The 23,441-nt window shown below is 38.5% G+C and overlaps 1 protein-coding gene across 2 annotated transcripts in view; it reads right to left on the reverse strand.

Moving 5' to 3' along the window:
- Nucleotides 1-4,911: 4,911 nt before the first annotated feature.
- Nucleotides 4,912-23,441, reverse strand: part of ACTR2 (actin related protein 2) — a 35,366-nt gene continuing 16,836 nt past the window's right edge. The window contains exons 5-9 of one of the 2 annotated variants that reach the window (XM_004280621.4): nucleotides 20,104-20,240; nucleotides 18,607-18,756; nucleotides 14,823-14,968; nucleotides 10,644-10,776; nucleotides 4,912-7,649 (exon numbers count right to left, since the gene is read on the reverse strand). In XM_004280621.4, coding sequence (XP_004280669.1) covers nucleotides 7,479-7,649; nucleotides 10,644-10,776; nucleotides 14,823-14,968; nucleotides 18,607-18,756; nucleotides 20,104-20,240 — 737 coding nt within the window. In that variant the 3' untranslated portion in view covers nucleotides 4,912-7,478. The remainder of the gene's footprint in view (nucleotides 7,650-10,643; nucleotides 10,777-14,822; nucleotides 14,969-18,606; nucleotides 18,757-20,103; nucleotides 20,241-23,441) is intronic. The other variant, XM_033407197.2, reaches the window with a different exon arrangement.

The raw sequence follows: 23,441 nt of genomic DNA on the forward strand, positions 1-23,441 counted from the left end.
GGGAGGGGAGAGAGGGAGGAGAGATTAACCGGGAATCCAAGAGTCCCTGGTGGTAAATTCTAGGCGGGAGAGCCTTTGTCTTCATTCTGTTAGAAGACTCCCAATTAAATGAAAGCTTTGGAAAAACACACCCAGGTTTTTATCATTGAGGCTGTAGCTTAATTTTGAACAAAACCCCCTGGGTTTCTGGTTCATGTTTTTCTAAGTGTAAATGAGCCCTTCTGAGAGTGCCACCACCTCAATTTCGGGAAGTGGGGCCAGGTATCTGCGCCATGATTAGCTCCCCAAGAGATTCTCAGGCACCCCAAGGTTTTAGAACCACCAGCCTGAATGTCCTAGGAGAGGAAGAGGTGGGAGAGGGAACACCTCGGAGACTCAGAATTCCCTCTTGGTCTGAATGGAAACAGTTTACACTGACATTGTCACAAATCCAAGAGATCTGGGGTAAACGGTTTCCTCATTTCTCCTCCATAAATCAGCGTGGATGTTCTTGGCCAGCTCTCTCCTTGCGGGGTGGGCAGCTGTGAGTCAGCGAGGGGCTTACCTCCTCATCTCCTAAACTCGTCCTGCCTTTTGCAGATGCAATTCTTTCCCTGTCTGCCTCACACATAATTATTTTAGCAGACAAGCTCCATGCCTGTAGAAAACAGGATATATTCTTGAAAGTAATTATTGTACTGAAATTTAGTGGGAAAAGGCCCTCCTTCGGTGTCAGGTTTTTGAATCAAATCAGCTAGTGAAGAGGGCTTCCATTTAGTTTAGTTTGCCAGTTAGCAAAGCTTGAGCTATAAGAGTTTAAGATGTCATTTCAGAGAATGTGGGAACAGCAAAGGTTTTTTTTGTGATGCAGGCCGCATTCAGAAGTTTTCGTCTCAGTGATTTGACGGCAGAGATGGGGGTGGGAGTGCCATAAATCTAAGCTTCTTCAGACTCTTAAAACATGGGCATTTCATTACATAAATCTTTCCCCTCATATATTTGTTCGAAAGACCCACAAATGCAACAAAACAAAGAAAACTTTCATTTAGAATGCTCAAGGAAGGCTTTTCAATTTTTTTAAAAAAACAAATACCTAGGAGAAGATTTCCATTGGCTCACACCACAAATCTTAGCTTCCCTTGAATGGTATGAAGAGAAAAAATGTTTAAGGCATAAGAGTGCTACATATATAAAATGGAAGAGAAAGATAACTCAGCCATCTCTTTTCTGAGATTAGTAAAATTATCCAAAACTTAAAAAAAAGACAACCATGAAATTGTCACACCGTTTTAAAAGAATAGTAGCTTAAAGTCAGAAGATAGTTTTCCTAGCACAGCCTTCACCTGTGTGTTTGAGAAAAGGCAAGTCGGAAACACTGATACCCCCCAAATCCACATTACGAACAGCATTCTGCTTTAGGGGACCTTGTGATTTTTCAGTCAGTTTTCATGTCATAAGAAATGTATTGATAGCAGTCATTAAAGTGACTATTGGACATCATAAACATTTCCACTTTTGGACAAACTTTGCGTCAACACGGCGAACAAAGAAGGCTGTAAACATCTGATACACATTTTTAGCTAACTGTACTATCAGAGGTGGTGCTTAAAATGCTGGAGGATATTTGCTGTGTGCTCCAGGGTGAAATGGAAAATTTAAGAGACGCTTAAAACAGTAGGAATGAGATATGCAGGCAAACAAATAGCAAGAAAATGCATCCAGCATCAACCACACACTTTCCTTCTACAGAAAATGCTAAAACTTACTTATATGAGCTATATAAGAATTAGGTTCAGAAGATAAAAGTCACTGCCTACTCACCCAGAGGATCCACCAACCTCCTCCTTGGAGAGCGTTTCTGCACTGAAAACTAACCACCTCCTCACCTGCAGCTGGTTACTTAATTTTAATATGTAGTAGCTGCAGTGCCCCGCCCCCCTCCGTGCAAATCTCTGGCTACAATTATTCCTGCCTAAAAGAGCAAATGCAAGAGTAAGCTTTTGTTTCTCTCTCTAGCAGCTATCAACTAAAATAATAAAATTCCACAAACTTCCAAATTTTATAACGAACTGAGCTTACAAAAAAATCAAAACTTGAATCAATTATATGTAAGTGGTCTCCCCACTGCATCCAAATTCGCTTGTATGTTAGTTGCATGGAATTTGAAAAAGATATTTCCTCTCCAGAAGTAAAGCTACATCTGGTAGGTGGGCTCCTTGGCCAGACTACAAATCATTTCAGTCAAGTGCCTGGATCGTAGTACTAGCTGTACTACCTTGAGTTCAGGGAGCTGGGAACCATGCAAGTCAGAAGGGAGGAGAAAACAGCTCTAAAAACCACTCTGAAATAAGCAGTTTGCTCTGGTTACTTCACCACTTCCAGCACCCAACTCGCATCTACAGGGGCCCCTAAAAAGTGAACTTACCCTCCTGACTTGTTTACTCTCCTCAGGATCCTGCCTGTTTTCACCAATGGACTCAGGTGAAACAGACCTTCCCTCCACTTAAATCACAAAGAGCTGCTAATAATCTTCACTAGGTGTCAGTCTGAGTCACTGGACTTCCTTTTAACTCACACCAACCTGTAAATGACTGATGGTGCTTTAACCTTCCCAGAAGAATTTGCATTTTGAGCAAAGGATAGTATCACCACCTAAACTGAGGATTTGTTTGGGGCGGTGGGGTGGAGGTCAGCGTCAGTTTCCAGGGCTTGTTGACTTCTGAACCTATTTGCTGAAAGCTCTAGAAGTTTTCAGAAGAGCGAGACAAGGGCATGCAGGTGTGGGCCCTGGGGAGCGGGTCCTGTTCGTCCTGTTAATATCCTACAGCAGGGGAGTGAGGGCTTTGGCGGGGATCAGAACCATCAGTGCAGTTGGAAAACAGGCAAATCCTCAGGCCCAAGAGTCAAATTTGGAGGTCCAGAGTGGGGCCCAGGAACTTGCGCTTTTAAACACTCCATGTGATTCTGACTTCAAAGACATTGAGAGGCAATGATCTGAGTATTTTAAAAATTATATAATTATACTCTAGCTACATAAATTTTCTGTAGGATACTTAACATATTAAATTCTACCTAAACTGCTAAGTAAAGCAAAACAAGCAAAATGGCTTCCCTAACTGATCAAGATCCTTTGAATTGTACCTAGTCAATAGTTTTAGGTTCCAAACCAACATTCCTTCTCAATAGTTCTTAAATTGAATGCCAAACACTTTCACATGTAGGTAGATCTAAGAAAACATATACAAACACACACACACATTTGGAGGTACACTGAAGATTTCAAATTAAGGGGTCAAATGTATATTATCAACTTACTACTTTCAACATTTGAACCTCAGTTAAGGCCCAAATTTCTTTCTTTTAATTTTTTTTTTTTGTTGTTGTTGTGGTACGCGGGCCTCTCAGTGTTGTGGCCTCTCCCATTGCGGAGCACAGGCTCCGGACGCGCAGGCTCAGCGGCCATGGCTCACGGGCCCAGCCGCTCCACGGCATGTGGGATCTTCCCGGACCGGGGCACGAACCCGTGTCCCCTGCATCGGCAGGCGGACTCTCAACCACTGCGCCACCAGGGAAGCCCTATCTAGGTAACACATAGCCTTCACATTGTGTTATTATAAGTAGTCTAGGAATGATTTACAGAATACAGGAGGACGTGTGTAGATTACAGGTAAATACCATGCCATTTTATATAAAGGACTTGAGCATCCTTGGATTTTGTTATCCTGGGGGGGGACACGTGGGTAGTGTCCTGGAACCAATTCCCTGCTAATACTAACTACTAAGAGCTGCCTTATTTACATCCCAACTTTATTTTTACTCTGTAGCTAAAGTAACTGCAATATGGCAGGGTTAAAGTCAGTAATTTGGCCTTTACAAAGCACTCAACACTTGCAAATATACTTTTCCAGGTCCTTCCCCCACCTCCTCCACTTACCTCTGATGTAGCATTTTCAAGCTTCTAAATAGTTCAAGAAATTTGAGCTGGAGGAAAAAAAGTGATCCTACAAATACCCCCAGGTACTGTGGGTAGTTGGCCAATTAGTCCAAGGTTAGACAGCATGTTAAATATTGAGCTAAAATCAATCCTTGAGTTTCTGGTTCACTTTCGTTGGATACCCTCTTCGATGGTTCTAAAATTAGTAGTTAATAACCACACTCAGTTGTACAGTGGTCAAGGTTTGTGGGTGAAAAAAAGAATGAAGAGCACTGAGACATTCATTCCCTCAACAATGACACCTAATACAGTGCCCCTCTGTAACATGGACATAGCAATCACACCATTCTTCTGGTGACCAGGAAGAGACTGGATAAAAGACACCAGAGGAGAACCTCAGGAAGTCCTGAGTGACTCTGGCCGTGAAGGGAGCAATGAGGTTGAAGCACACAAGTTCATGGAGCAAGAAAAACAAAAATCCTCACATCTGCTCCCCAGACCCCATCCTCAAAGGCTAGTATAAAAGTAAGAAAGGGCTGGGTCAGCTTAATAAATTTTCATGTGTCTTTAGTTGCTTTGTTAAAAATAATATGCCTAGAAGTCTGCAGATGAAGTAAAATGTTGTTGAAAAGAGGCATGTTCCATATAGATCTCTCGAGCATTCCTAACACTGCCAAAGCCTCCTTAAATCTTCCGGGAGACAAAACAGTCTCCTAGAGGGAAAAAAGTCTAACAGAGCTGTAGCTGTGATTTGCTTTTATTCCTAGGGTTTTCCGCCCCCCCTTAGGTATTTAAAATCATATCAGAAATAAAGATCACACCAAAAATAAATTATTTTTTGTCATATAGTAGAATGTCACTGAACTGAACTTTGCCTAACAACTAGCATAAAGTTGTCGATACGTCTTGCATTAGCAAAAACGAAAATATGAATAAAAATAAGAAAATGAAACCAAAGAGAAATACTATTAAGAGGAAAAACAAAGACAAAATTCAAATTTACTTTGAAAAATCTGATTTTATTTTCTGAATCAAAAAGAAGTGTATTCATGTTAAATTTACAATGTTTAACTTTCCATTGATCTCTCAAAATACTTTCCAAATATTGTTGACAGTGCTCAGAACTGTGTAAAAGTTAACATCCAATACCACATTTTTTTTTCCAATAACACATTTTAAAGAAAAAAGTTTAAATGCAGGACCTATTTCTAAGAAACCCTTCTCAAAGGTCAAGGCATTGGCAATTCTAATTTTAAAAGAAAAGAATTTTAATTATTGGAAATTTAAGTGACAAAGGTTTTCAAGAGCTATATATCAGATCTCTTTTAAAACCGAAAAAAATTTAATTTCTGAGGGACTCATACCTGACAACTCCAATTAAACATGATACTTCCCCACCCCACCCCCAAATTACTAAATGCGTTATTTCACCTTGGAATAGGAAAATTATAAAATGTAATTTAAAAACTATACTCTTTCTATATATTAATACATCATTTTAACTGTCATGTTTGCTAGCAGAATTATAAAATTAAAACCAAATTCTACATTCAAGGGACAAATGACAAATGCTTTCATTGCTTTATTTAAGAGTCTATCCCATTTTTTGTTGTCTTCTACCTCCATATTTTAAAATCATGACCAAAGGTCAGAAGTCAATCCATTTACCTGAAATGAACTAGTAGATACTGGTCCTACATCTGTGTCCTTTAACAACTCAGTATTCAAAAGGCTGGGGTGGGGGGGATTTATAAGAACATGACTTAGGAACACTTTAGAATTCCAAAGTGACTCTGATACCCACGTCCCTAAAATCTAACAAACGTTATTCATAGGCTATTCACGTGTACTGAAGCATGTCCAGCATGCAGGCAAACTTCTTTTACTTGTTCAAATTGAGGTAAAACAGACAAAAAATACACAATATTAACAGAAGCTGCATAATTAAAACTAACCTTCTTTTGCTGCTCATTTCATATAAACTGATTTTTAAGTTTCTTCACAAAAAAACAGATGCTATAGCCAATAATTTCTCCAATTTCAGTCACCCAAAAAAGTACGCTGCTTCTTTCAAAGTCGTTATTAGTAAAGAATGTTTTGAAATGAAGAAAAACATTTTTCTCCAGAATGTGCATTTTGTACTTAGAGTGATACAATTTCTTATTACTTTATTTTTCAAATTTAGAAGGAATTCAAGTCTGGGTACTATTTGATATTTTTTCAGATACCAAGCAATACCAACAGGATTCATAAATATGGTTTTCTGACAGGTAAATCGGCTAACATTTACAAAATACCAACAATTCTTCTTTCAAGCTTAAGATGGCTGAGATTTAGTAGTTATGATTAGTTTTTCAGTACAAATATGCATTTAAATCTTGATTTTTTTTTTGGCCAACATTTTAAATAGTCAAATTTTACTCCACTTCCAGGTTCTAAATGAAAACATAGCAACAAAAAAAAACTAGTGAAAATTACCCAACTGGCACAAGTCCCATATTTCAATGTTATTTTTAACCCAATAATTATAACCTACTGCCAGTAATTATTTATATGTATCTACTTGTTTTTATTAAATAAGCACTGGTTGGTTATATAAAAGAATTTTGCAAGAATGGTACTTGGCACTGGGTTACCTTAATGCTTCTGGTATTAACAGAAGCACTTAGAAAAATACCAGCTCTTAAGCACTTTTTGTCTGTAATTTGAATTTCCAAAGGCTTTTTTTCAATGTTACTTTTCCATTGGTAGATTCTAGGGAGTCTACTCCCAGCTGATCTGGTTGATTTTAAAAAACAAATAAAAAATCCCTAAGTCACATAATAATGGGACACTACACTTGCTTTTTACAGCATATGGAAATAGTTCCAGGCAGACCAAAAGTAGAAAACCTGCCAAATCAAAGTACTGTAAATAAAGTTCATCTTACGTACCCCAGAGCAGAAAAGCTCAAAAATCAAAAAAATAAAATCAAACCCCCCCCTTTCCTCCAAGCAAAACCCCACCCCAAACGCTTTAGTTCTGAGCCAACCATTTCCCTAAAATGTTAATACCAGAAGCTTTAAGGTACTTAAAGCTGCAGTAGTAACACAGAAAGCGCCACACCACAGGGGAAACGCTACAAAGGGTTCAGCAGCCGCCCACTCAGCCCTCACCACCCTACCCCAATAACACATAAAAGCTCCTGTGGAAGTTGTTTTTTCTTATGCTAATAAAGGCATACCACCTAGTGTGCTAAAGACTAAAAACTAGCAGCATTAGAACAGGAAAGTGAAAATAGGAAGGCTACAGGAATGATCTAAATGCCTACTTAGGAGAAACAGAGCAGCAGACAGGACCCCGGCCCTCTAGTGTTTGCAGGGAAGTGGTGGAATTAAGCAGTCAGATTTACCCACATCAACACAAATTTAACAAAACTTCTGCAAGACACCAGAATAAAACCTGACCTTTCCAGTCAAAGGGCACAGAGAGGCCTCATCCATGTCCTGGAGTTGAATGAGTTCAAAGATTGGCAATAAAGGAAAAAAGAAAGCATTAGGGGCGTGATGGGAACCAGCTTCGCAGTTTATCGAACAGTCACCCCAAGTTTCTCCAGCACACGAACACCCTTCTCTTGGTATTCCTGTCGGGTCATCCAGAAGTTGTCTTTGTCCTTCATGATGTCCGCTAGAACTGCGCCACCCAGGAATACCATGTGCTTTCTGCGGGGTGGGTCTTCAATGCGGATCTTGAATTTCTAAAGGAGAAAGAGATGATAAAACGTCACACGCGTGGTGCTTTCTGCTTTATGAAAATGACTTTTTCTTATATTCTCTTGTTGAATTCTCACAGAGGTCCTGTGACGTAAGTATCTCAGTTAGAGAGAGAAATTTTGTAATTTGCCCAAAACTCACAGCCAGGAGATCACACATCCATCCCAGTGTGCTTAGAACAGTCGCAATGTACACCTGTGGCCCCATCGTTAACTACACTCCTGGTCACTCTCAAAAGCAGCCTGATTTGAACAAAGAATTCCATGTTCGCCCTACCAAGAGCCCAAGTACCAGAGCCCTGTGACAGGTTTCCCACTAATGGGCAAATCACCTGGCCAGCTGTCAAATGAAGAGTTGGGATAAGCGGACTGCTATAGTTTCTTCAAGGTCTCACGCCCCTATGATTGTAGTCCCATGCAATAGAGTAAGTTTTAAGTTCTTTTCTTATAAGCAAAGCTCACTTTCTATTCTCTCAAATTCAAACGAAATGTTCTCAAAATAAACAAGGCCTAATACGGTCAAAATAAATTATGAGGATGTTGGAAAAAATGAACACAGTAACCAAAATTAAAGACAAGCAGGAGCCACTATTAACTGTCTAACAAAGACCTCCATCTGTAGGTCAGTCAACACCTGAAAGAGAAACCTCAAAATGAAACAGCAGTTTTATTTACAAAGTCACAAATCCCGCAAAAAGACTCAAAATAACTATGTCATTCTACATTGTCTTTACATCACATAAATGAACCGTAGGATCTGTCATAACACATGACATAGAAAAACATCTGTTTACTTATTAATTCTGAGGCTAACCTACTGTTCTAACTGTTCTAGTTACTTTTTTACTCTTTGGCAGGGGTCAGCAAACTTTTTCTGCAAGGGACCAGAGACTAAGCACTTGAGGCTCTGCAGGTCTCTATGGCAACACCTAAAGGCAGCCAGAGACAATATGTGACAATAGGTAACATATTATGTGACAAAAGAATGGGTCTGGCTGTGTTCCAAAAAACTTTATAGAACAGCCAGGTTTGGTCCAGGGCTATGGTTTGGCAACGCCGCTCTCGGGGACACCTGGCTAGCCCCTGAGGACACCACTGCCCCTGCAGCTTTCTCAACTGGCTGCTATTTCTCTCTCTCTCACTACCTGCCTAACTCTGGAGGTTGGTAACAGTAATTCTTGTTCACTGTTCTCTCCCTCCTCCATGCAACTCCACAGCCACTCAGAAACTCACCCTATCTGACTACTCCATCCACCACCCCTCTTTGCCCAGGGCAGCTATAGATGCCCAGGTTATTCCTCCTCATACCCGCTCTGTGGCACGTCTGCGTGCTCTCTCCACCATGTCCTGACATCATCCTCAGTGATTCTGTCTTTCTCTCCCTCACTCGGCAGAACACCAACTCGGGTGATCAACTCTCTTGCTCTGCCCCTGCCTTCAAGCAACTGAACACGTGTCGGAGAAACTCAACATCTAGCTTTAAACGTTACCTCAGCTGAGCCCCTCAGTGCTGCTCGGCAATCCCGTGACATTTCTCTTCTCTCTTGCACTCTGCAAGACACCACTTCACACCTCCTCGTCTATCTTATAAACCTCTCCCAGCTCCTTCCTCCTCTCAGAGCCTCCTAACCTGTCTTGTGATTTCACCTTTCCTCCTCCCTTCCCTCAACAATCTATTCACCACCCAGACTTAATGATCCTTTAAACAAGTCAGATCCTACCATCTCTGCGCAAGATCCTCCTTCCTCAATAGGAGGAAAGCCAAACTCTTCCCCGTGGCTGAATAAGACTTACATCTTATCTCACGGGAGTACTTCTCTGATCACACTACACAAAGGAGCACACCATCTCCCCCAATCACTGCCCGCTCTCTAGCCCCTAACCTGACTTCTCCATAGTGCTTATTACTACTGATATATTATTCACAAACTAAACGCGGGGATTTTTGGTTTTGTTCACCACTGTTTTGTTTCTCCCACCATCTAGACAAGTGTTTGGCACCTAGGAGGAGTTCAAGAAGCATTTGCTAAATAATCATCTGAGACTGATTTTAAATTATATGTATACTCAAAGTCAGACAAATGAGTGAAGTACTTAGACAACATGGCTCCTTTTGAGTCTTTTAATTTGTTTAATGTATGAGTCCACACACAATTTAATTTCAACAATTTGAGTCACAAATAAAAGATGTGACATAGTGTCTCTAATACATACAGCCCTCTGTAGGATGTAATCTCATTATATAAACTGATCAAAGTTGGTGAGATGAACCTCAGAGATTAATTTAGAATTAAACGACTCTTAATTGAATGCATAGTATGTATAGTATACTTCACACAGTCCAGGGTTTGTAGAAAAAAAATCAATGCCAAATAACCACCAACTGTTACGTACTAGTTTAAAAATTTCTTCCTACTCTACACACCAACAACTACCAATTAAAGTCTGTTTCAAGAGCTATGATAGTTGACGGGGATGCAAAAGAACTGGAGACACGGTGTTGTTTACAATCTGATTGGGGAGATAAGACATATGCAAGAAACAGCCAGAAAATAACTCAGTCAGAAACATGAGACAGTCCAAGAGTAGCACTGAATGCTGACTACATATTAAAAAAACAAGTTAAAAAAAAACAAACCCAAAGGGGTCTTTCTCTCCCCATAGTACAACAGGTTCTTCCCATATACTTACAGGCACCTCTGGCTCCAGACTGTTTGTTACAGATGAACCAAAACATCTGGCCCTGGGCCCAGGTGCCTCGATACACTGAATACAGAGGTGCCCCGGCACTAGGACCGCCCTGAGACAAAGCTCATCTTGAACCATTTACTTCTTCCTACCTCTTCAAGGCTACACTAGACTGCATTAGAAATTTGTTTAGAAAGACTTCTTGCTCCCTCTGGTGGCTGTCAAGAGTCACAAACTATTTTACAGGGTTTTAAAAGTATGTTAACAGTTGAATTATTGATTGATACTTACAGAAAGCTTTTCCACATCTCCCTTCAACACTCGTTCTAAGTAAAGCTGTTTAAGCTCTCGTTCCAACCGTGATGGCAGCCCAGGGTACATAGTAGACCCTCCAGAAAGCACAATGTGCTTATAGAATTCAGATCTAGAAAAACACAATAGGTATTCATTAGGGGTTTCAGATTAGGAAAACAGTATCTCAGAGTTGCTTTTATTTACATGAGCCTCAGGTGGCTGCTGGGAGAATTAAATAAAATTCAACATGTAAACCACAAGGCTGAATGTTTGCTATTACTACTGTTAATAGATAATAAACCCTCTTTATATATAAAATTATTAGCATTTTGATAACAATACTTCTAAAGCACATAACATTTTCTTGCAAATGTAATTGAGTCTTTTAGTAATGACCAGTTTACATTACAAACTTGAAGTATTTGGACTGTGCTATCACAGTGCTTCCACAGAGCCACTTAGATGTGGTTGTTTACTATAATTAACCATATTCTACCACGATTCCAGTTCTTGCTTTGCTCCTTTGCTTTGAGGCCGTCAGCTACTATTTTTGGTTAGATTGATGTGCTTGCTTCTTCTTAGAGCAGTCCTCGCTTTCTTCCTTAAATATGCTGTTGGTCATGATACCAGATAATCAAATCTAAAATAACCGCATACGTAGTAAAAGTAACATCATCTGAAGTGAGGGTCTGAGGAACTCTTCTCCTAGTAAAACTCAGGAGCTAAGTCACATCCATTTTGGCCTCATTCAAACTCACTTCCAGGTTTTTACTTACTTTCAGGTTCTCAAAGGCTCAGGCTATTATAATTCTAGCTTCTAGAATAAGTTCTGTATTGTTTTTAATTGCAGAAGTATGCACATGAGTGTGACATAAACTAAGTTGTTGAGGTATAGCTACATGTGGTAAATGCCCATGAGCATTTATTTTTATTTTATTTTTAAAATTAATTTATTTTTATTTATTTATTTTTGGCTGCACTGGGTCTTCGTTGCTGTGCACGGGCTTTCTCTAGTTGTGGCGAGCAGGGGCTCCTCTTCGTTGCGGTGCACGGGCTCTTCTCTGGTTGCTGAGCACAGGCTCTAGGCACGCGGGTTTCAGTAGTTGTGACTCACAGGCTCTAGAGTGCAGGCTCAGTAGTTGTGGTGCACAGACTTAGTTGCTCCACAGCATGTGGATCTTCCCAGACCAGGGCTCGAACCCGTGTCCCCTGCATTGGCAGGCGGATTCTTAACCACTGCACCACCGGGGAAGCCCCCCATGAGCATTTACATGTATGCTTTCAACACACAGGACATGCAAAACAAAATCTGAGTTGTGCTGCTTTCCAGAGCTAGCAACGTGGAGAGGGTACTGAACCTCACTCCATTGCTTTAGGAACACCAAAACTTTAATCACTACCAATAGGAATGCACTTTGAAATATAATTTTGCTATTAGTGATCATTAAATCAAGGGACAAAAGCATCTACCCAATCCCTACCGTAAGAATTGATCATAATTATTAAGTCTAGATGAGATTTTTGATCATCTTCCATTAGATTTATAGCTTTTTATAAGCCAACTGCTATTTTTATTAATTTCCATTACCAGCCTGTTCCCCAGCCAGCCCACAAAAATTAGGGGGTTATTTCATTCAGGGTTAAATAAAGAAGTAGGCAAACACTTGCTTAATAAAATGCTTCTGAGTGAATTTCTCAATAACTTGAGTACAAAGAGAGCTTTCTAAACTATGACTCAAACTCTAGATGCAATAAAAGATTATAGATCTTTTTATATAACTAAATAAAAACAAAATTTTGTATGGCCAAAAACACCATAAGAGACAAATGAAAAATGACAAACTGTCTGCAATAGATATCACAGAGCTAATATAAAAAGAACTTTTTCAAAAACTGAGAGAAAACATTTTTTTTTAATTCCATAGAACAGGCAAAAGCCACAAACAGATAATTCACCAGGATAAGATATAAAAATGGCCCTAGACATAGAAAAATATATTCAACTTCAATCTTAAGAGAAACACAAATTAAAACTACATTAAGATATCATTTCTCACTCATTAGACTTGGCATAAAAGTAAAATGCTGAAAAACTGTGTGAACAAGCTGTTGGGGACACAGGTGCCCTCATATATGACTGGTGGGAAAAAGAAAGGGTACAACTTTCATAGAAGGGAACTGAGCAATAACAAAACCACACACATTTATCCTTCAACCCAACTATTCCCCCCAGACATTTTTTCAGAATATATATGCCCAACAATACAAAGACACAGTGTGCACAAGGTTATTAAATGCAGCATTATCACTGCATTATCACACTGGAAAAAAGAATGCAACTGGAACAAAGAATAAGGACAACCCCTAGGAAGTGGCAGATGTAGAGAACAAACATGTGGACACCAAGGAGGGAAAGCGGGGGCAGGGCAGGGGATGAATTGGGAGATTGGGATAGACATACATACACACGTGAATAAAACGGATAATAAAAACCTGCCGTATAAAAAGAAGGCAGTTTTAGACATTAAAAAAAAAAGCTTGTTTCAAATACATTAAGTGAAAAAAGCAAAGTGCAAAGGAGTATTTACAGTATGCTACCTTTTGTGCAAGAAAATAAAAAAGAGGGAGGAGGACTAGGGTGAAAGACAAGGGGTGGGGAGAGTAATACTTCTGAGTATACTTTTTTGTATAGTTTTCACTACCTATTCAGAAAACAAAATTAAAGATGAGCCAGGAATATCCTGTGCCACAAAACAGAATGAAGTAGAATGTGCTCAAAAAGAGATGAGGGCACATCAAAGGACACAGGAGCTTGCTTGAAGGGGCTCTCACAGGCGATATCAGGAACAATTTAGCACCAAAATGAAATAAGGCAGTAATAAATTATAATCCACCAAATAAAATCATGAGACCATACTGATAATCAACAAACAAAACAAGGGAGAAAGGAAAAGGACTTCTTTATGCTAGAATGCCAACTAATAAATACAGAATGACAGAATGAGAAAAAATCACCTGTCTGCAACCATCACAATAAAAATGGATTTAGGCAAGAATCATCAACAGACGCCAAAAGGGGTGGGGGCCAGAGTTTGATGAGGAACAGGAGATTTACACAGTCTCAAAGTATTTTCCCACAAATTACTTAAAAGTCAGGAAAGGAAAAAAAAGAAAACGTACACAGTGGAGAAAACAGGAAACTTCATTAAGAGTTTAACACTAATATCACCAATTCGGAGCAAACAGACATCACTCTGGATGTGATAACCTGAGAAGGACACATCACTTAAGTACTGTTCTAGCCAAAAATGCACAATCTAAATCTAATCATGAGAAAACATTCAAACCCAAATTGTACTCTGCAGAGATATCAATGTCATAAAAGACTGAGGAACTATAATAGATAAAAGGTGACTAAGAGACATGACGACTAAATACAATGTGTGACCTTAGATTTGATCCTTTACTGGAGAAAAGAAAAACTGTATAAAGGACATTATTGGGACAGTGAACAAAACTGAAATAGATGGTAGATGAAAGTATGTCAGTAATCAATCCCCAGAACTCAATAATGCGCTGTGGCTGTAAGAGAATAGCCTCATTCCTAAGAAATACAAAGTGAATATTAAGCAGTAAAGAGGACTTATGCATACAACCTACTCAAATGGCTCAAGAAAGAAGAGAGAGAGAGCACACGAACATGCAGAATGTTAAAATCAGTAAAACTGAAAACTGGACAGTGTATAGGAGTTCTCTATTCTATTCTTGCAACTTTCAACATTTAAACTATTTCAAAATAAGATTAAAGAGGCACCTGAGACACAATGATATATGCTGTTCAACAACCCGTGTCATCCTATCAGAAACCTGAGTGAGACAACAGACAACTTGGTCATTCTAGCTATTTATATTCCATCTTTTTCTCTTTTTTTTGCGGTACGCAGGCCTCTCACTATCGTGGCCTCTCCCGTTGCGGAGCAACAGGCTCCGGACACGCAGGCACAGCGGCCACGGCTCACGGGCCCAGGCGCTCCGCGGCATGTGGGATCTTCCCGGACCGGGGCACGAACCCGTGTCCCCTGCATCGGCAGGCGGACTCTCAACCACTGCACCACCAGGGAAGCCTATTCCATCTATTTCTGATAAATAACTTTGAAACAACAATTTCTAATGTACCTGGTATCGATGTCAGCTGCCTGGATTGTGTTAAAAAGCAATTCAGCAACACCTACTCCCTCAACATTGATCAAGTGAGGCTGAAACAAAGCTTCTGGTGCTTCAAATCTCTCTCCCCCAACTTTGATAATGCGGCCATCTGGGAGCTAGAAACCAAGAACAATCAGGTATCAGCAAAAGATTTAAAAAATTCCTAGTGCTCTTTAGATGTTAGTACTTATAAACACCTGTTCTAGAACCAAAATCATTATCAGCAATATATTTCTCTGAAAATACATTTTTGAAAAAAAGATAAAAAAGGTAAATTAAATACATCAAAATAATTGTTTTTATTATCATGCTATGTTCTGCTTTTAAAATGGTATGTCACGGCCCCAAATAGGAGGAATTTCTTGGAGGATTCGCCAACGCACGAGTGTGTGATGGTCCACTGGTGTGTGCAGGTGAGCACTACAGGTGGCGCTGATCGCCCATGGCAACTAGATTTTTGCTGGAGTCAGTGTTGCTTATCATTTTAACACATTTGTGAGTTTATGGATATTTTTACCATGGAGCACAGACAAATTCAATTAAAATTTTTCAGTAATTTCTTTCACCAAATAATTACTCTGGGAAACTTTATTATTTTGTCATCAAAACACTTTATATCACGTGTGAAACTTCTGTCAAATCATTTAATCTAAAAAAATTGTATGATCAAGAAAACTTAAAGAATATTGACCTAGACTATTTATTGGGCAATTCTGTTGTATCCTACTTACTAGGTCCTATTAAATTTTAAATGATAATGAATAAATATAATTTTAAGCAAATGAGATTTAAACAACTGGTCAGATACCATTACAACATGACCTTGTGCAGAAAACTCTTAAGTTACATCATGTTTATATTTAATTAAATGAGAAATGTTAAACAAAAACTCCCTCACAATTCACTGAATTGACCTAGGTAACAAGCATGCTTGTATACGCTGGCATTGGACACATTTCTGTATGACATACCAGAATTAGTTTTACATTAACATTTCTAACAGTATATTTGTTTAAAATAACATAATTAAAATAATTATGTTTAGATTCCAAAACTGACTTTCCAATATGACAAAGCATGATGAAGCAAGTTCCTTAAGACATTTACCCCCGTTTGCTATGATTGTTTACAAGTATGTGCAAAGCAATCACTCCAAAATTATCTTTTTATAAATCACATGTCTTTAAAAAATAATTTACCCTTAAAAAAAATAAACTTTAAAACCCAAACTTGAAATCACCCCAAGATACATGGAAAAACTTCACATGGCACACTACTGTTACCAAAACCTCTGTACCTGGCCCTTCCAGCCTCTGATGGTGTGGCTCTTCTCAAAGCTCTATTTGCAGGCCAGCCTGGGGCCACCTACCCTAGGAACTACCTCTTGGATCTGTTAAAACTGTATGCTTCCCATTTCTTTGCACCAAACCTTACCCTTTCCGTTAGTTGTCCACTCTTAACCCTCTTCATTTACTCATCAGTTCACTGTTTATTTGTTGCATGTATTTTTGTAACCTACCTCAAACTCTCTGAGAAAGGAGAATAAATAAATAAAATATGTCTTACACTTCTAGTTCCCTTATGCTCTGCCTCATGACACTTTCTTCCAAAGTCAGGTAGGTGACAAATTATAAATCTAGGGTAACTGCCAAGAAGGCTTCAGGAAAGACTCCCCAGAGCAAATCTGGAGATCATTAAGTTGCAAAGTATTGACTTATTGACTATTTGGATCAGTATCTTCTAAAATTAAACAATATAACTTATAAAAATTTATAATTATTTTTATTCTTTTTTTTGATTTATTTAGTTTTGGCTGCGTTGGGTCTTCACTGCTGTGCGCGGGCTTTCTCTAGCTGCGGCGAGCGGGGGCTACTCTTTGTTGCGGTGTGCGGGCTTCTCATTGCGGTGGCTTCTCTTGTTGCAGAGCACGGGCTCTAGGTGCACGGGCTTCAGTAGTTGTGGCACGAGCTCAGTAGTTGTGGCTCAAGGGCTTGGCTGCTCCGCGGCACGTGGGATCTTCCCAGACCAGGGCTCGAACCCATGTCCCCTGCATTGGCAGGTGGATTCTTAACCGCTGTGCCACCAGGGAAGTCCCTATTCATTTATATTTGTTTTTGTTTTCTTTTGGCTGTACCATGTGGCATACACGATCTTTAGTTCCCCGTCCAGGGATCAAACCCATGCCCCCTGCAGTGGAAGCGCAGTCTTTTTTTTTTTTTTTTTCCAATTTTTTAAAAAATAATTTTTATTGGAATACAGTTGATTTACAATGCTGTGTTAGCTTCAGGTGTACAGCAAAGTGAACCAGTTATACATATACATATACCTACTCTTTTTTAGACTCTCTTACCATATAGGTCATTACAGAGTACTGAATAGAGTAGCCTATGCTATATATTAAGTCCTTATTAGTTACCTATTTTATATATAGTAGTGTGTATATGTCAATCCCGATTTCCCAATTTATCCCTCCCCCACCTTATCCCCTGGTAACCTTTTTTCTTTTTTTTTAAAATATCTTTATTGGCGTATAATTGTTTTACAATGTTGTATTAGTTTCTGCTGTACAACGAAGTGAATCAGCTATATGTATACATATATCCCCATATCCCCTCCCGCTCTTGATCCTCCCTCCCACCCTCCCTATCCCACTCCTCTAGGTCATCACAAAGCATCGAGGTGATCTCCTTGTGCTATGCAGCAGCTTCCCACTAGCCATCCACATGGAAGCACGGAGTCTTAACTGCTAGACCACCAGGGAAGTCCCTATAATTATTTTTCAAATGACTATTATGTACATATTTGTGATAGGTTGAGTTTACATGAATCAAATGGTTTAAGAATACTTGCTTTTATTGCCTATCACTCAATTTCATTTTAATAACTACTAGATCCTAGCAGCACCAATGACATATTGGACCTTACAATTCTTAGTTGCAGGGGATGCCCTGTTCATTGTAGGATGTTTAACAGCCTTCCTGCAAAGCTGTAACAACCAAAAAATGTCTCCAGATGCATTGATCAAAGATGCAATGTGGAAGTACTTTATACCCAGATGAATGACAGACTTAAAGACAGCAATACATTAAAAATTCAGGGAGGATCAACTCCCCTAGTGTAAACTATAACTAGGTTCTAAGTCTCATCAGTTTCAATTTCAAGTTAACATTTGTTTTGAACATCTCATTAAGAAAATACTAAGTCAGGAAGACTGCCACCTACTGAATTATAAAAGCCATCCTATAGGATGACCACTTCCCAAAGTATCTCAGAACACCAGCCCCATGAAATGCTGAGGAATTACTGCAGTCATGTACAAATCAGCATATCAAAGGCTCTGAGAAGTCCTTTAATAAAGTGAAATCAACTCTCTCCCAAACTTACCTGAAAATTAGCCCCCATTTTAATTTCTGTGAAATACCTATTAACATCTCACAGAAATAACATTATGTGAAACCCATGCTGAAAAATGCTATTCCAGGTACTAGAATCTCAAAATAATATCTCACATCTAACTGCATCCTAAAGTAGAAAAGCAATACATGATTTTTGCCTTATTTCATGTTATACGGTATCCTAAAATAATTAAATCATAGAATCATAATGTAGAAAGACATTAAAGATCACACATATACATATTATAACAACCCAAACCAAAAATACTGGATTCCAAGAAAACCTCCTTAAGCATACACCAATAGCCAAAGTTGTCCATTTTAAAACCACATATATATTATACACTGGAAATACTTACTGTGTAAGATTCAACTAATACCGTAGTTTCTAAGGCCAGTTTCTGCTCTTGCTCAATATTATACCCCACATAACACAATTTTTCTTTAATCATGCGAACTGTTTCAAAATCAGCAGAATGGTTGAAGGCGTAGCCCCGCAACAGAAGCAGCTGGTACAAAAAAATAGCAGTAAATCCACAAGTAATCTGAATGAGTTCAACTCTGCAAAAGCGATTAATGCTCTCTAAATATGTCACATCAATACCAAATGCAATGGGCAGTGAAGCCTTAGCTCTTACTGAGTATTTCAGAAACGGGAATATTACTTGCCATAATAGGATTTATATTTCAGTTTCACAGAGAGACAGAATTAACAGTTCATGAATAATAAATGGCCAAAATGAGCAAAATATCTATTAATAAATAATATTTTACACTGGACTCCTATAATTCTGCAATTTGCTCAATCAATACCATATTCATGAAATACCCCAGGTTTTAATGAAGTTTTATCCCTAACTTCTATTATGTCTGACACATATTAGATGGGCAATAGCATTTGTTAAAAACAAAAAAACCCCACATAATATGCATCATAAACAACATTTTCATATAAAAACTTAAGAAAACAAATCCCCTTATCTTTGGGCTTATGTTCAAAAGAAATCCCTTGGGCACTCCTTTGGTAGTCACCTTCGAGTAGAATTTTGGCTTAGAATGAGAGTATTATAATTCTCATTAACAATCTTATTATTACTTTAAATGAGATTAAAGGAACCCAATGTCAAGGTGAAGACTTAATGCAACCTAATTTATTGCACAGATTTCATCCTAGAACAGTCTCTTCACAGCAGAACCAATGACATATCGGACCTTACAATTCTTAGTTGCAGGGGATGCCCTGTTAATTGTAGGATGTTTAGCAGCCTTTCTGCAAAGCTGTAACAACCAAAAAATGTCTCCAGACACTGCAAAATGTCCCTGGGGGGGTAGCATCATCCCTGACTGAGAGCCACTGACTGACCTGGAGAGAACACACTAACTACAGAATTCTGGTACAGACAACATTCTAAACCTTTTTTTTCCACATTACAAAAAACCCACATGCCTCCAAATAGTGGCCTTATATACTTTATCCAGCAATGTTTTAAAGAAAATTATAACTAATTATATTCACAAGTACACTTTATCATCCACCTGTTCAAAGGAAGGTCTTATGGCAGAAAGGTTGCCTAGGTTGTTCAAGGAAGTTTTAGAGTCTTCCCCCATCTTTGAAATACCTCTCTACCCATTCCTTGGGAATAGTAAATATAATTATGTAATGATGAACTCTCATTAGTATACAAGAGATCACGTGTGTGAATCTCATATGGATTTTATATGAATAATGAACTGGGCCACTTCTCTGGTGGTGCAGATTAGCTAGAATCCTGAGATGATACACTCAATTTTGTGTTAAGTTGGTACACACAAAACTACAAAATCTAATTCTATGATATTATTTTTTTTTTGCTTACCTTGATAAGATATCTGGTAATATCCCTCCCAGCAATATCCAATCTCCTGGTAAGGTGAGGGAGAGAAAAGCCTTCATACACTGGGCAAATGTGAGTCACACCATCTCCAGAGTCCACCACTACTCCAGTTAATAAACCTGTGGAAGAACCATGAGGTTGTAAATAAAAAGCCAAATCAGAAAAATCAAAGCCAGCAAATTTCAAATATTGGTAAAGAAACCAAACTAGAAACGTCACCAACCAGAATGGTCTAAAAGCCAGCATTTCTTTATTATTTGCTTATTTTGCAGCTTATTTCGAATACACAGACACTAAAGTCAGTGTTCTCTCACATGCCTCCTGTGAGACTTTTAGTCTAATCATGGGCTACCCCAGGAGATAGCCCTAGGACTATTTTTCAGACCTAGGACTGAAAAATACAACATGGTCTTTATTTCTCCTTCCAACTTAATCTGGATCCCTGAATTTCCTTAAAGTAAAATTTTCTAGAGCATCATGGATAACTTTTACGAAAACCATTGTGAAAGGTAAATATTACACAAGTTGATAGTGAACCTGTTGAAATAATCTAGTTCTTTATTATTATTTTTGTCATATGACAAAACTGTGTTTGGAAAATTTGTTGATACTAGATAGCTAGAAATCGGAGAACAATTCATCTTGACTAGCCGAAGGATCATTTCAATTATTCACCAGAAACCAAAAAGACAATGTCAGTTAAACCTCTTAAAAAACAGCAAAGAAGCTGCCTTGTTTCTCATATGTGCTATTTAAAACTATAAATGGCTGCAAATTACTGTTTCACCTTTTGTGTCAGGGTTAATTCAGGAAAGACAAAACTTTTTCTGACTCATGTTTTCTAGTAGTTTTTAATAGTCTAATAATATTTTTAACAACAAAAAAAATTTTAACCAGAATATGCATTATCTACAATTTGCTCAAGCATTCTTTTATCATTGTCCCATCCCTGAGTAGGCACTCTCCCTCTTTCTCATTAGGCACTAAGTAACTGATTTATCTTGGAATACGTTTATTCAAACCACCTCCTACTGAAGTTGATATAATCTGTTTTTCCTTGACTGATTTTTTAAGTTTCATAAAAATCATACACTGCCTCTTAAGGTTGCATTCTTTTAAACAAGAGACTTTCTATTGTAAAAAAGAAGAATCCACAATATCATTAATTCAAAAATACTCCCAGTAATATCAACTAAAGCAGCAATTTACATATTTTCTTTTCCAAATAGACCTTCCCATCCAACCTCACCTTATTTTCTACACTCCCACTAGGTTACATACTGGCCTCTCCCTTACGTATTTGACCGGATTCCAGTGCCACACCCTTCTGTCACTGGATTATTCATTCTTTCCACTTCATTCCTAAGGATTCTTTAAAGCTCAATCTAGTTCTTACCTTTCCATTTATACCTTCCCTGACCACTTTAACTTCCAGCCCAGACTCCATGATTTGTTATTCCCCTCAATCCTGTCTGCAAAATGCAGTCAAACATACTTTCCTGAATCACTGTGTTACCTCTCTCTTATTCAAAAACCTTCCCTGGCTCCGAATGCTGCTTCTTACTTTTTTTGGTTTAACTGGTTAGCACTAGCCACCTTGTTTAAGAAGGAGAATTTTTCCACGGCTTAGAGTTCTTTTGATTAGTATTACTGGACTATCATTTCTCAAAATTAAGAATTCAACAGTTAAATAAAAATAGCTAAGTATCAGGAATTAAAAGAGGGTATCTTCTCCTTGGACAGAAATAAATTTATGAATACTGCTAGAAAAATCTGTTAAGGTAAATTTCATTCAATTAAAACAAAATATCATTTCAGCAGAAACGTCCCATCCCCACCCCCTAAATGCAACTATTATTACCAATTTCAAAGCTTAGATTCAAAATTTTTAATATCTATTTTCCAAAGTATTTTCTAAAATAATTTCTGAAATTTACAAAAAAAAAAATGAAACAAAATTACCTAGGTGCACACAAGCACTAATCACTCACAGCTGGGCTGTAACTGCCTTAAGGACAAGGAGACCACACGTAGCTTACGGAGTAGCTTACTTTACTCACTGCCATATCCTCTGCACTAAACAGAAATCGAGGCACATGCTACACTTGTTGAATGAATAAAGCCTCTTTAAAAATTTAATTCTCCCCAAGTACTTTCTTAGTATCTATATGTAGTAGTAAAGACAGTTTAAAAACCCAGTATGTATTTTGAAAAGTGATTTTTACTTACGCACGTGTAGAATCAGATGGATCACGACAATATTAGTTTGTTTCCCAAGTACAACTGACCCCTGAACAACACGGGGGTTAACCTGCATATAACTTATAATTGGCCCTCTGCATCCATGGTTCCTCTACATCCCCAGATTCAACCAACCACGGACCATGTACTGTAGTATTTACTATTAAAAAATATTCATGTATAAGTGGACTCATGCAGTTCAAACCAGCATTGTTCAAGGGTCAACTGTATTGTCATACACTGCTTAAGTACTAAGGCTTAAGACTTAATTGTCACCTCCTTCAGAAATCTTCTCTGACATGCTGAATCAATTTCTGTAGCTTTTCCCCATTAGATTCTAAGTCCTTGAGGCATCTTTACATTTTAAATGCCTAACAAACTCTGTAGCACATATCTGATGGCCCCTTAAGTTCTCAATAAGACCATCAGAATATAAAGAGTTCTCCCTACATGGCTACTATTTTATTCCCAATGGACAGCAAGGCAGTTACTAACGGCAGTACCAAGAAAACACAGTAGCTCCCCTCCATTAAATCCACCTCAAAAGTTAGGAAGGCACTCTCAAATGTCTGCCTTTTCCTTTGTATTTAATCTATTATGTATTTGACAAACATGATTTATACTAACATTTTGGCTCTATTTTTTTTTTAACTGCCAATTCTGAGGACAAATTCCATTTTCATTCTCCACTTTATAAAACATTTTTTACTTTAAATAGCCTAAAAGAGGGAACCTTCTACTTTTTTTTTTTTAATTTTTTTTTTTTTTTTTTTTAGCGGTACGCAGGCCTCTCACTGCTGCGGCCTCTCCCGTTGCGGAGCACAGGCTCCGGACGCACAGGCTCAGCGGCCATGGCTCACGGGCCCAGCCGCTCCGTGGCACGTGGGATCCTCCCGGACCGGGGCACGAACCCGCGTCCCCTGCACTGGCAGGCAGACTCTCAACCACTGTGCCACCAGGGAAGCCCCGAACCTTCTACTTTTAAAAAATTGATAAGTTTCTTTTTCCTAAGTCTTTCATTGTTTAGTAAAGAAAATAAAAATGTGTATATTTTATTTGACAAATTTTAGAAATTGTGG

Source organism: Orcinus orca, chromosome 13 (genome assembly GCF_937001465.1).
Source record: "Orcinus orca chromosome 13, mOrcOrc1.1, whole genome shotgun sequence".
Classification (NCBI taxonomy): Eukaryota; Metazoa; Chordata; class Mammalia; order Artiodactyla; family Delphinidae; genus Orcinus; species Orcinus orca.